Genomic DNA, 14,138 nt, shown 5'->3' with positions numbered 1-14,138 from the left:
CCAAGGCATTGCCCAAGAAGAGAAAGGGTGAAGTTTGTAGACCCTTAGAGAAGGTTAAAGTCCTAGGAAAGATAGTTCAATGTTGTTGGGGTAACAATAAATTATATTATAGGTATGGGTAATAATAAGGCATAGATGTATAATATTCGAATGAAGCATATTTTTGATGCATTTAGAGGGTGGTTGGCACCCGTCATCTCACATATTACTCCTTCGTGGTTGGCTGATGGAGTGAATATATAGAAAAATGATATCAGCATAGAGGCTCAATTGTTTTTGGGGTCGTCCCCAGAAACCTAATGCATTCTCAGAAACACTCTGTCCTCTGGCATCCAACTCCATCATGGTGGGTACTATCATTGATGAGGAGAAGATCTAAGTGGATGCAATAATTGAGGAAAGATGCTCATGAGAGCTAGGCAGAAGTAGATATCACTATCTTTCCCTATTCTCATCACGTAACTATTTTTCCCTATTCTCATCATGTAGCTCTATGAGTTAGATGAAGTTCCTTTTCAAGAGAGGTTTGATGTTAGAGTTACACACACATTGTACAAGGACATTCGAAAGATTGAGGCTGAGTATTTGATAGATGATGCGGCTAGAAGGAAGCCACCACCACCTCACACCACACCAGTAGTGGATCCCACTACTTAAGAGTGAAACACTACTCACCCCTCCCCTACTGTGTATCCATCAGGTACCTTTAACCCTTCTCCTATGCCTTCTAGATAATTTACACCCTCGACCTCGACTTCATCTCCCTTATAGCCTCCGTTCACTTAGGCCTTGATTTATTAGATGGGCAACCTTACCTATTGTGTTGATGTTGCATCATCTAGACTTGAGAGAGAGGTGCATGATATTTTTACCAAATGTATTGAGGCTGCTCTATTTTTGGTTCAAGCTAATGTTGTTAGTTATAGATCTACTATAGCTTCTTATGGGGAGAGGCTAGAAAACCTCACAGCTGGGGTTGAGACACATTAGTGATGTAAATGTAGTTGTGTCAGGCTATTTGATTTGAAGAGCTATATAGCTACTTTAGTATGGATGTTGACCAACTGACTCCACCGATATATTGATGTATAGGGGTAAGGGTCCTTTTGTCGAGATTCCTACAATTGTACCTCCAACTAAGTTGCGAGGAGATGGAACAACTGGGGTTGTAGAGAAGTCATTGGGTTACTATTCAGAGAAGGTTGCGGATAAGGTTGATGATGCTTCAGCCTTTAAGACTGCTAAAGAGGAGTTTGTGAGGGTCGATGAAAAGGTTAGTGTTGACACCTTAGATAAGTTGCAGAGTTTAGTGGTGTCGATAGTGCATTCTACGTTGGAAATATCTTGTCTAGAGACTTCCACAATTGGCACTAATTGGGCCTGTCCTTCATATTCCACTATTCCTCTTCCCAATGTGTTGGGCACAAATGCCTTAATCGATCATACACCACTACCTTCACTTTCAGTTATGTGGGGTACTAATGCCCAACATGATACAACTCCCTCCGAGTCACATGATCAAAGTTCTTCACAACCATAGTCTATTAGAGGGACCTTTTACTCATCTTGTTGCAATACTTTATTTTATAGCATTAAGGACACTACTAGTTAGTTTTTGGTGGGGTGAGGGCATCTTTCCCTATATTCACCTTTTGATTGTTTTTTGTTTATTTCAGTTATATTTTGATATTTTAGCATTTTGGTTTTATTATATTTGGTTGGTTTTGGTTTCATTTTCGTCTTTCTATGAATTACCCCATGCATTTTGGAGTAGTGAAATGACTGAGATTTCTTGTATTTCATAATATATATGTTTGAGGATTGATTTTTTCGTATATCGATGTCTTAGATAGTACTCTTGATATGAAATGTATTTCTGCTTGTTTTGCATGAACAAATCAGTGTAGCTCTACTTTTGAATCATCTTTTGGAATCTTGTGTTGACTAGATGTGTATTGATGTGAGCCTTCTAATAAACATCACACATAAGGTTAATTTTTTAGAGGTGTGTTAAATGATTGTGTTTGAAGTTCTATGTGTTGTGAGATACTGCTTGAAAGCATGATTGTTGATTCTTAGAATTTGGTTTGTTAGTCTTATTTTAAACTTTGGTGAATGCAAGAGATAATCTTGGGCATATATTTGAAAGGGAACCCGAATCTTCATACATTTTGTGACTAGCTTGTGAAGGTGTGAAAACATGTTGGCACCATTTGAGCCTATACAATTTTTATTGACCTCATTTAAGCCTTTTGAACCAAATATGTCCCAAACTTCTCTCGCATAAAACCTTTTCTATGCATTGGTTTGTTTGAATAGCCAAATTAAGCAAAAAGCCTAAGTTGGGGGTGTTGAAAGGAAAGAGTAAAGAAAGCCAAGTGAAAGAGAAGAAAGAAAAGTTAGACTCAACCTTTAAGTTTGTAGCAAAAAGAAGGAACCCCTCCTTATTAAAAAAATAGAAAAATCATGAAAAATGAAATGAAACAAAGAAAGCCTTAATAAAATGAAAGGAGTTTCCAATAAATCAATTGAAAATCTAAAGATTGAGTCTCCAAATGAAAAGAATTGAAGGAGGTTGAGAAGAGGTAAAGATGAGTGTACAATACTTTGAAAAGATGAAGTTACTAAGACAAATAAACCATACATTTACCCTAATCCCCATTACAAGCCTTAATGACTCTTGATATCATGCTAAAATCGGGCTGCGTGATAATTGGAAGTTATGGGCAAACCTATGAGATGAAGCTTGCATGCATTTCTCTTTCCGAGAGTGAGAGTTGTATTTATTCTTAACTTCTTTGTTGATGTGCCTTGTGATAGCATGGAATCATTCTTCATTGTGAGGGCATTTGAATTCGTTTGTTGAAGCATAGTTTCAATTATGAAGGAGCATTAGTGAGCTTAAGCTTGGATTGATATCAACGAGTCATCATTTGAAACTTCTTGAGCAGGATTAAGATATTGCATATACATGTTAGAAGTCTTGTGATGGAACTTTCATGATGAATCCAATTGAGGACTACTGTAGACACCCTTGTTGAACTTTTTGTGTTCTTGATTTATTTGAGGAAAAGAAAAAGTTTGAGTTGGGGTGTTGATAAGTTAGAGATTTTGACCCAATGAAGGCCTTATTATTTCAACAAATAGTGTCCTCAATGCCTATTTATGTCCTTACCTAATGTTTATTTGATGTTTTGCAGCTATGAAGGCTAAAGTACATGGCACAGATGAATCTATGAAAAAGAGATAAAAAAAACATTGAAAAAGAGTGTAAACTCCCAGCTAAGGATCGCCTAACAAAAATGGCGAATCACCCAATAGGTTAGACCTCCCCTAAAGTTACAATGTTCACTTTTGAAAATATTCAAGGTAGGTCGGTGAAGAAAAGTGCAAACAATGTTTCGCTGAAAAATAGTTGTGCAAGCTAGAAGTTCCATCGCTGTTATGTGACATACATTTGTGTTAAAATGACGGGCCAATAGGAGAACAAGGGGCTAATCACTAATTCACTGAAATGTGAAAGGCTTACTCAATCAAGTTGGCCGACTAAGGTTCAAACACCTGAAGCCTAAAGCTAAGAAAGGGTGAGCTGAGAATAGAAAGATGATCCGCTAAATCATGAATGTGATCCCGACTAATGTCACCGATAAAGTCTTGCATGAAATTTCTGACTAATTTTTGTGGAAATTATAAATATCCATAGGAAAGCTAAAATGTATCTTCAATATCTTTCTTTTTTTTACCTATTTTAAAATTTTCATATTTAGAAATAGACTTTTTCTTCCTTTCTCTTTGTTTTGGGGTGTTGAACAATCTTGTAATTTACAATTGAGGGTTATATTAAAAGTGGGTGTCGAAGATTAATTTTGTTTCTCAATTCTTTAATTTTTAAAAATATTATTGGTACTCTTTTTTCGTTTTATGAAGTTTGTCTAAAACCCCAATTTTAGGGGTGTGATTATGGGGTTAAGTAATAATTTAATTTAGTGGGTCTAGTGTCTTGCTCTATTTTCCTGTTGTTCATTCATGAATTTGAGTTATTTTGCATGGGTTTACTTTATGGGTTAAGGTTGCAAACTTAATCCTAGAGATCTTTGATTGATGCTTGAAAGATTTCAATTGAAGTGGGTTAATTGATAAATGCTTGTAATTTATGTTTGATTTATGTATGTTGCTCGAAAGAGAAATTGTGGTTCAATTGTAATTGTTAAATCTGCTCGAAAGAGAGATTTTAGTAAGGTATTGGGTAGATTTGAGATTTACATAGATGAAACCGAGAAGAGATTCTATGATATGATGCTTTAAGATCAGAAATAGATTTGTGTCATTAAAGATTACCCATCCTATCCATGTTTGTCTAGCATTATTGTGATAGAACTTGAACCCCTTATTGACATTATTAACACCAACTCCTACACTCCTAGATCATCTCATACATGTTTAAAACTATGTTTTTTGTTGGATTGTGATAATTGATCGATAAACTCTTTTATTCGATTTAGTGCACTCATCCACCCATTTGTCGTAATTGCTACAATGAATTCGTTTGCATCACAATGTCCTGATTGGATACTTATCTTTAGGTCACTCCTTGTGGGATTCAACCCCGACTTCTTTGTTTGGTATTTATATTGTTAGCAGTTGCTTACTCATTTAATTATTTTTGTGAGTAATTTAAGCGTTATCAATATGCTAACCTGTGTAGACCAATGAAGACTAAGTTAATTAGTGGGAGTCAGTATATTCTTTTGTATCGTGATGACTATAGCCATATGAATTGGGCTTACTTTCTGAATTTCAAATTTGAAGCGTTAGAGAATTTAAAGACATTCAGAGTACTTGTAGAGAAGCAAAAAAGTTGCAAGATATAATCTCTTCCGACAGATCATGGTGGTGAATTTTAATCTAATGATTTTAATTTATTTTGTAATGAGAATGGCATTTTCAGGGAGCTTACTGCACCATACTTGCCTCAGCAAAATGGAGTTGTTGAGCTAAAAAATTGCACGGTGGTTGAGATTGCTAGAAGATTACTTAATGGAACGGGACTTCCAATTCATTTTTTGAGAGAAACAACAGTTAGATCTATGTACTAAGTAAACATATCTCCAACAAAGGTTATTTTGGATGGAACTCCATACGAAGCTTTGATGGGTCAAAAACAAAGTGTTAGCAACTTAAACGTCTTTGGTTGTAAAGTTAATGCTTTGGTTAATATACGTTCTAAACTAGATGAAAACTCAAAGAAATATATTTGCATTGGTTATAGTCCTCAATTGAAGAATATGGACTAAATAATCAAACTATTGGAAAATTGCTTATCAACAAGAATGCTCTTTTTAATAAAGAAGCAGCTTGGGAGTGGAATGGCAAGAAAGAAGATTCAACAGTCCATATTATTGTTCAATTAGAAGGAAAACATACTACAATTCTTGAATTAGCTGGTTCTGATCGTTCCCCTCCTTGCAATAGTAATACTAATCTTTCTCCTCTTAGTAGCAGCAATAACAATTCTATTCCAGCAAGCTCTCATTCTCAATCTTCAGCTTCATCCAGTGAAACGCCACCAATAAAATTTTGTTCATTGAAAAATGTTTATGCAACTTGTAATTTTTCCTTGATAGCTACTGAACCAACATGTTATAAAGAAGCTGCAAAAAATCATGTGAGGGAAAGTGCAATGATTGAGGAGATTCAAGCCATTGAGGAAAACCAATCCTCGGAGTTAGTTCATTTTCCTAAACGAAAGAATGTTATCGAGGTAAAGTAGATTTTCAAAATTTACAATGTTGATGGAAGTATCAAAAGGAATAAAGTTTGACATGTTGCAAAAAGATATTCCAGATACAGGGGATCGAATTTGAAGGGACATTCTCAACAAAAGATCACTTTGAAAAAATTAGAAATACTCCAAGCTTGGCTACTCAACTTGGTTGGTTGTCTCTATGTTGATGATATTTTATATATATATATATATATACATATATATATATATATATTGGCTCTTGTGAATCAATTGTTAATGAATTTAAGAGTTGCATGATGAGTAAATTTGAGATATCTCACTTGGGTATGCTGCATTATTTTCATAGGCTTGAGGTGAGACAAAGTTTGTATGGAATTTTATTTCACAGATCAAGTATGCTACTGAACTTTACAAAAGTTCATCTTGATGAATTGCAATCCATCTCCCGCACCCATGAATATGATGAGAAACTGGTACTTACGGATGTAAAAGTGCAACAAATTTTTATTACTTTAGAAGCTTAGTCTAAACTACTTATCCCACAACAGGCCTAATATTGTATTATTTATCAGTTTGGGTTCAAGGTTAATGCATAGTCTTTCGAAGCAATATATAGGTGCAGCCAAAAGGATCTTGTGATATGTTTCTAGCACAACAAGTTATAGAATTGGGTAGTAAAAAAACTATCAGATTTCATATTACTTGGTTCTACTGATTGTGATTGAGCAAGTAGCTTGGAAAATCGCAGGAAATTAACCAAGAGCTGATTGGTCGAACAAAAATATGGTTGTGACAATGAGTAGACGATTGCTATAATGAAACAATCCTACTTTTCATAGAAGAACGAAGCACATCGACATCCATCATTACTTCATTCGCGATCTAGTTGTTGGTTGAATAATCTCATTGAAATTTTAATGCAAAAATGATCATGTTCTGATGTTCTTACGAAATTGCTTCAGCATGACATGCATGATTTTCTCCAACAACAATTGAGCGTTTGTTATTTTCAAGAAAGAAGGAGTATGTTTACTAACTCTTCTACCTAATTCAGTTGCAGAAAATAGGTTTGTGAGTCTTGTTTTTTGGATTAGTGGGTTTATGTTTTACCTAGTCAATGAATTATCTTCTTATTTTAGTGGCTCATGTTTACCACTTTCCCCTTGTTTTTCCATTATTAGTTAGTTGCTTTATTTTAGCTTAAGTAGTTAACCGTATGCCTATAAATTGGTCTATGTGTTCTTGTTCAGTAGTAAGAAAATTGAGCAGTAAGAAAATATTATTTTTGGAAGCTATTTCTTTGCCATTCATCTATTGACCAAACAAGTCATAATAAGACTTGTTGTTTGAGACCATTGGACGTAAGGAGACTCGTACATAAGAATATATCATCGTTCAAAAATTACAATGGTTAAAATTATTCATGTGATAAACTTTTTAGCTATTGTTTTTGGTTATTATCTTTTGGTGTAACATTCAATAAAATTATACTGCCAAGAATTTACAGGACCTAACTTTCTATAAGTGAATGTTTTGTTAATAGGCACAACTCCTTTAGGTTACATCATATTTATCATTTCTAATGATTTAAAAATATAAATTGATTTAAAACACTTTTCTTTCATTTATGTCATTAAATCAATTGCATTCACACAAATTCCTTTCGATTTGCAACTATTTAATATAATCGACATGCTATTATCGTACAATGCACATTTATAGAAATCAGTATATTATGAACACAAGAATTTCAAAATGTTAAATTTTTATTGAAAAAAAAACTCTTATGACTTTTCTACTCTTAAAAGCTACATTTAAAATATAAAACATTTTCGATAAAAAATAACATTTAGCTTTTCCTAATAATTTGAATCTAACTAAAATTTTGCATACTGAATTGAATTCTTCATCTATCAGTCATGAATTTGATACTAATTCAAATTAATCATATGATTAGACTTCTACTAGAAAAATTCTATGAAATTTAATATAAATTTAGCAAGCAAAAGCATGCTTATGCTTCTTTGCATAGGTAGATATTTTATACATTTGGTAATCAAAAGTATCAGATTGCAGATTTCTTAGTTTTATTGATAGTGATTGGGAAGGTAGATTAGAAAATCGTAGGAGACCAAATGGAAATATTTTAAATCTCTTTTCCAGAGGAATCTCATGGAATTCAAAGAAACAAGATAAAGTAGGATTATCATATCTAGAAGAAGAATACATGGTTGCAACTTCAGCAAGTTATCAAGCTATGTGGTTAACGAATTTGGTAGTGGATCTTCAACAAGGGCAGACTTGTCCAACATAAATATTGGGTGGCAACAAGGTGACAATTTCTATGACAAAAAATCCTTCATTTCATGGTAGGACGAAGCAGATCGACATCTATTATCAATTCATTTGTGATCCTGTTGTTGTTGGAATAATCTCATTGATATTTTGTGGCACAAATGATCAGTTTGATGATGTTTTACAAGAACCATTTTTCACAACAAGAATGACTTCTTCATACAACAAATGAGAGTTTGTGAGTTTTAAGAAAGGAGGTGTGTTGACTTATTCTTCCTATTAATTAAGTTGCAAGAAATAAGTTTGTGTGTTTGGTTATTAGGATTCGTTGGTTTATGTGTTTACCTAGTCAATGAATTATCTTCTTATTGTAGTGGGTCATGTTTACCACTGTCCCCATATTTTGTCCATTAATAGTTAGTTGCTTTATTTTAGCTTAAGTAGTTAACTGTAAGCCTATAAATGGCAGTATGTGTTGTTGTTTCAGTAGTAAGATAATTTAGCAGTTCAAACCCTTTGTTTCTGAAAGCGATCTTCTTTAGATTTCATCTCTTGATCCAATAAGTAATAGTATGACTCGTGGTTAGATCCCAATGGTCATAGGGAAACTCGTACATAGGAATAACCCGCTTTTAAAATCATATTGGTCAAAATTATTCTCGTGTTAAACTTTTGAACTTTTTTTTTTTCATTTTTATGTTAATATTTTGGGGTAACTTTCTATAAAATTAAGTTAGCAAGGATTTTCATATCAAAACTTTCTATAATTAATTTTCTTGTTAATAGGCACATCTTCTTTATGTTAAATCATAACTATCCTTTCTAATGATTTAAAAATATATATTGATTGAAAACACTTGTCTTTCATTAATGTTGTTAAATCAGTTGCATTCACACAAATTCCTTTTTTATGCAACTGTTTAATATAATTGACATGGTATTATTATACTATGCACATTCAAAGAAATCAATATTTTATGAACTTATAAATTTCAAAATATTTAATGATTATAGAAAAAAATATTTTTATATTGTTGATTGACTTTTATATTCTTAAAAACTAAATTATTTGTTCAAAGAGATAAAAAAATTTGGATAAAAATTTATATTTAGCTTTACCGAATATTTTGAATCCAACTAAAAATTTTCCTGTTGCATCAAATTTTCGATCTATTAGTCATGAATTTGATTCTAATTCAAACTAATCATATGATGAGACTTCTATTAGAAATATTTTATGACGTTTAATATAAATTAGGTAAAAGCATGCATATTCCCTTATGCAGAGGTATAAATCTATATTTTAAACTTATTAGTTTTACTAATACTATCTTGCTTAATTGATTTTCTAAATATGTTTTATATGTTTTTCCCTTTTATTCATATTGTTCACTATTATTACTATAAAATAAAAATAAAAATGAAGTCTTGGTGTTGGATATCTTTATTGTTGTCGCTGGAAATGAGTTTTTCGATCATGGTCGTTTATATGATTTAAAGTAAAAGAATTTTTTGCATAAAATCAACTCTTTTGTATGTTGGTATAATCAGAGGAGTAGGAACACATGCTTGGTGAAGTGACTCAATGACATGATGATGATCATGATAATTTTTAATTCATCAATTTGGTATTAGATATGAAGGTTTCCGTAGCTTAGCTTATGGTGTTGTCACACCCCAACCTAGGTGAGGCAGACAAGTACCATCTTCCCCTCCTTATGATCATTCTTCGTCAAATGATAGGTTAAGCTGATAGTTTGGTTAACCTTGGAATTTCATTTGGAGATTTGCGAGAGTTTCCTTTGTAAATAGGACTATCCAAAATTTATAGACTAACCTAAAACACGTATAAACAAGTCTCACATGACATCTCAATAGATATGGTTCATGAAATAAGAATATGACAAAGCAAACCCTTTTCTTGACCATGTAATTCACTGAGGATACACAAGTAGAACTCATACAAATAAGGAATTTAATATTCCTAAACACAAGACATGCAAATGACATATCAAATGAACAAATGCTAGTAGGACTTATGATCATATAAGGGGACCACATGATCTCAGATCCTTATGTTGATGTTTAGAATGAGGAGGGATATTTAGGATCTCTACCATCTTCTATTCCCAAGTGTCTTATGTTATATTATAGTCCTTCAACAATACTTAAATGGAGACCTTTTGTTCTTAGCTTCCGGGCCTTAACATTCAAGAATTACTATAGTATCTCCCAATTTCTTTATATGGAACTGACACATAAAATCATAGGCCGAATCTATCGAGGCACTACTTTCCCTTCTCTTTTATCTTATGATGATAATCAAAGGTGAGTCTTATAAGAACGCATAGCTGTTAATATAAACTCTAAAGTTTTATGCCACACCTTTGGATAAGGCATTATTCTAGGTTTTCTTATCTATGATTGTGATAAAATTTACATAAATGCCCAACCTTTTCTGGTCAAAATCTTCACTACATTATGATACAAGGAAATGTTTTCCCAAAATGTTCAAAACTCAAGTCAATAAACACAGAGGGGCATAGTATACAAATAAATAAGTCACATTGGGTATGAAACATAGGCAGATTAGCACAAAAGGGAGCGCATAATATACAGGCATTAAGCTATAGAAATATATGGTGTACGCGCGCATATTGTTCACAGGGTAGCGTATGAGCGAATGAACTATAAGAAATGTAGGAAATGGACTAGATGAGCGCATGATGAATGAGTACTATAGCTACGAAATATATAATACGTAAGCAAGTAGACTATATGACAATTAGACATAAGAAAATGAACTACGGAACACAAATCACATTGAGCAAGTGCGTTATATTACATGAATAGGTGGACTAACAAGTCAATAAGTACACTTATGAAATATGAGCAAGTGAGCACATGGAACATGGCTAGAAAAGCTATAAGGTATGTAATGTTTAATCAAGTAGGCTATGAGACCTGTAAATTTATAGAAATGGTCATAGGATCAATTAGCCTACAGTACCCACACAATATGGACAAGTGCCATGAGAAAAGTAACTAGTGCAATAAATAAAATGTAGGGAAAAGGTCCTACGAAAACATATAGCAATAAACAAGGGTGCTCCAAAGCGGATAACACTTACATGCAAGCATTCTATGACATTAGGTAACCTGTGAGAAGGTAATCCCCCAAGGGCAAATGACATACAAATAGATAAGTTATAGAACATGCATCATGTATAATTATATAAAAAACTGTCTTTGGAAACTAGGAGATATCATATAGAACCACTCTACCATAATAAAGGCAAACACACTGTCTTAAGCATTAAGTCACGGGTGGGATAGTTCTGTTCATATTCCTTACTCATCTCAAAGCACATACAATTGATTACCCCATCTACTCTCTTCAATCTCCTATGAATTCTTATAGGTGTTCTACTATTGGGACTTGGCTCTAGGACAATATAAATACTACAATCAAGATAGAAAAAGAAAATCCACAATAGTTCATCTTTTAGAGTAGGAGGCCGAGGTCCACTTTGCCTTCATTACTAGCTTGTGTTATATCACGCTCAATGCCTGGTGCCCTTTGAACGTCGAAATAGAAAATAAATAGTGAAGCTTGAACGCACCATAGAACATGAACTCTAATAACATGTAAATGTCAGTTACCTATAAAGTTATATCATGATTCATAACGTCTGAGAGTTAGCTGCTTCGGGGTTAACTAGATAGGTCTGGCCATACTAATAGATTTCCTCTTTTTTTTATAACAAGTGAGGGTTCTCCGACTCTTTTTCCGTGCAAAATAGCAAATAAGAACAACTAACATATGATCAATTTTTCCTCTCCCTTAATTGGAATATGACTGATGAATTACTGCAGACATATATTAAATGAACCCTGTAGTAGCTCTATTCAATTTGATGGAAGTCTATACATGTGTATAATGCTCTACTTCTCTTTTGTACTAATGATGTGGATGAACTAGGTCCATGTATCTTCTATCTAGGTAACCTTTTTATTCACCTCTTTTCCTTTGTTGTTATCAAGACCAAATATCAAGACTTGAATCAATACAAAATTGACTTCTCTGTCCAACAAAGGTTCACAAAGTTGTTCCCAGGTTCGCCATTATAACTCGTTCAGGTTGAAGAGTTGATACCATTTTCTTGCTTCATACACTTAGCAATCACTCTTTCATAACTACCTATCTCACTCCTCTATAGCATCCTCATATCACCCCCACTCCTATGTTTAGGGAATTTGACATATCCCATCTCTTTCTAACCAGAAGCTCTACATACATATTCGGCCCGTGTCATTCAAGCTTTATTCTCACATGCTTCCTATCTAACAAGTACCTTTTAATCATAACTAGTAGCTTCATGTACTCTAATCCCACTATTTACAACCGACTAATCACAACTTAGGTCTAACCAATCAATTTTCCTTTTGTTAACCTTACCCTTTAGTCACATACTAATCCTCTATAGACAACACATAGATCAGAATAGGAACTACCATACATATATCATTTTCATCAATTGGCACACTTAGCCCTAAGTTTTATTACAATAAAAAGAATACAAATGTTATTTGGAACATACCATATAAAAAGCCAACTATTAACATATTTAGGATGATATATGGTGAGAATTTAGGCCTTGTTAGCCAATTAGGGGTATCTTTAGTAACACTATTGTACTGATACATTCAACTATCAGATTGTGCCACTGCCTTCTTCCAACTAAAAGAAATTGGTTCAGCAAAATCAATTTCGAGTACATGTGTAATGCCAAAAATTCTATGTATAGCACAGTCTAAGAACGAGTGTCCCCTATAGGAATAGATCCTATGAATGTGGAGGAAATATAGAACTCAAGAGTTGGTTACATTCTCCTAAGAAGATGTGCTTAGAAATGCTACAGCTCATAAATGTAACTAGGTAACCCATTATTTTTTAAGCATATGGATAACCATACTATATCTTTCTCAATTGAACCAACGTGATACAAATGGTACAAATGCAACTTAAAATGCAAATAACATAAAAGTCTTTACATACCTCGTGGAGTTGGACGATTGAATAAAATGAGCTCAATCTAGTCTAAATTTTGATAACTTCAGATCCTTTTATGTTAGTTGCATGTTGAAATTTTAGCTACCGTTAACCTTAACCATCGTAAGCATAATATGAATAGCATGATCAGGTACAAATGGAAATAATTGACTTCTAAACTTCGCTCTATCGCACGATCTGGATTATTAAGGAAGGTAACATTTCCTAAATATCCAAGCAGCCCCCTAATTATAAATGTGGCGTGCAACATATTCATAAGTAATGCTCTACTAGACACGTCTTTCTAGACTTCCTAGGACGAACCGCTCTGATCCCATTTTATGATCTCAAATTTAAATACTTCCATCGACATCAACTTAATCGGGTCGCATCAAAATCTACAAACAGTTCACTTTAAACCTATTCTATTATCACTAGTCACATAAGAAATCGAGCCCATAACTATACCACAAGGCAATTTAAAAGCATCATATAAATAGAACCAATACACGTAGAATACATGGTGTTACATGTTTAGTTTTTGAATTTGATGTAGCATATAAAAATTACGGTCGTACTAAGGCTGTCAATGTTACCGACCCAGATGTTGCTCCTGTCAAAGGAGGATCCCGTGATGGTGGAGGTGGTGGAGGTGATGACTATGGTTGTGGTGGTTGATATGTATGTGGAGTTAGGAGATATAATGGTGATGAAGGTGTTTATGGTAGTGGCAAGCGCTATGGAAGTGATGGTTGATGTGGCGGCGGTGGTGGGAAGTATGGTGGAGGTAGTGGTGTGTATGGTGGTAGTGGTGGAGGAGAAAGTGGGTGTCGCAAGTCTCAGGAAAATTGGCATTTCGCAAGGGAATGTAGTCAAGGTGGTGGATATGGTCATCTTCCCAACTTTGTCTACATTCCTTTTATAAATAGCCACCTTCCCCACACTTGGAACACCCACCTCCTCCTCTACCACCGCCACTATACCCACCTTCGCCTCCACGACACTTCTCACCACCGCCGACATATGTACCATCACCTCTATACC

The 14,138-nt window shown here is 33.9% G+C and overlaps 1 protein-coding gene across 1 annotated transcript; it reads left to right on the top strand.

Annotated features, from left to right (window-relative positions):
• The first annotated feature begins 1,084 nt into the window (after positions 1–1,084).
• LOC102598846 (uncharacterized) lies at positions 1,085–13,772 on the top strand. Its single transcript, XM_015310027.1, has 5 exons — positions 1,085–1,273; positions 4,935–5,078; positions 5,270–5,761; positions 5,845–5,932; positions 13,651–13,772. The coding sequence occupies exons 1-5, from the start codon at positions 1,085–1,087 to the stop codon at positions 13,770–13,772; spliced, it is 1,035 nt and encodes a 344-aa protein (XP_015165513.1).
• Positions 13,773–14,138: the final 366 nt, after the last annotated feature.

The sequence above is a fragment of the Solanum tuberosum genome, unplaced genomic scaffold (assembly GCF_000226075.1).
Source record: "Solanum tuberosum cultivar DM 1-3 516 R44 unplaced genomic scaffold, SolTub_3.0 scf00120, whole genome shotgun sequence".
NCBI classification, from domain to species: domain Eukaryota; kingdom Viridiplantae; phylum Streptophyta; class Magnoliopsida; order Solanales; family Solanaceae; genus Solanum; species Solanum tuberosum.
This window is presented reverse-complemented; position numbering and strand designations above follow the sequence as displayed.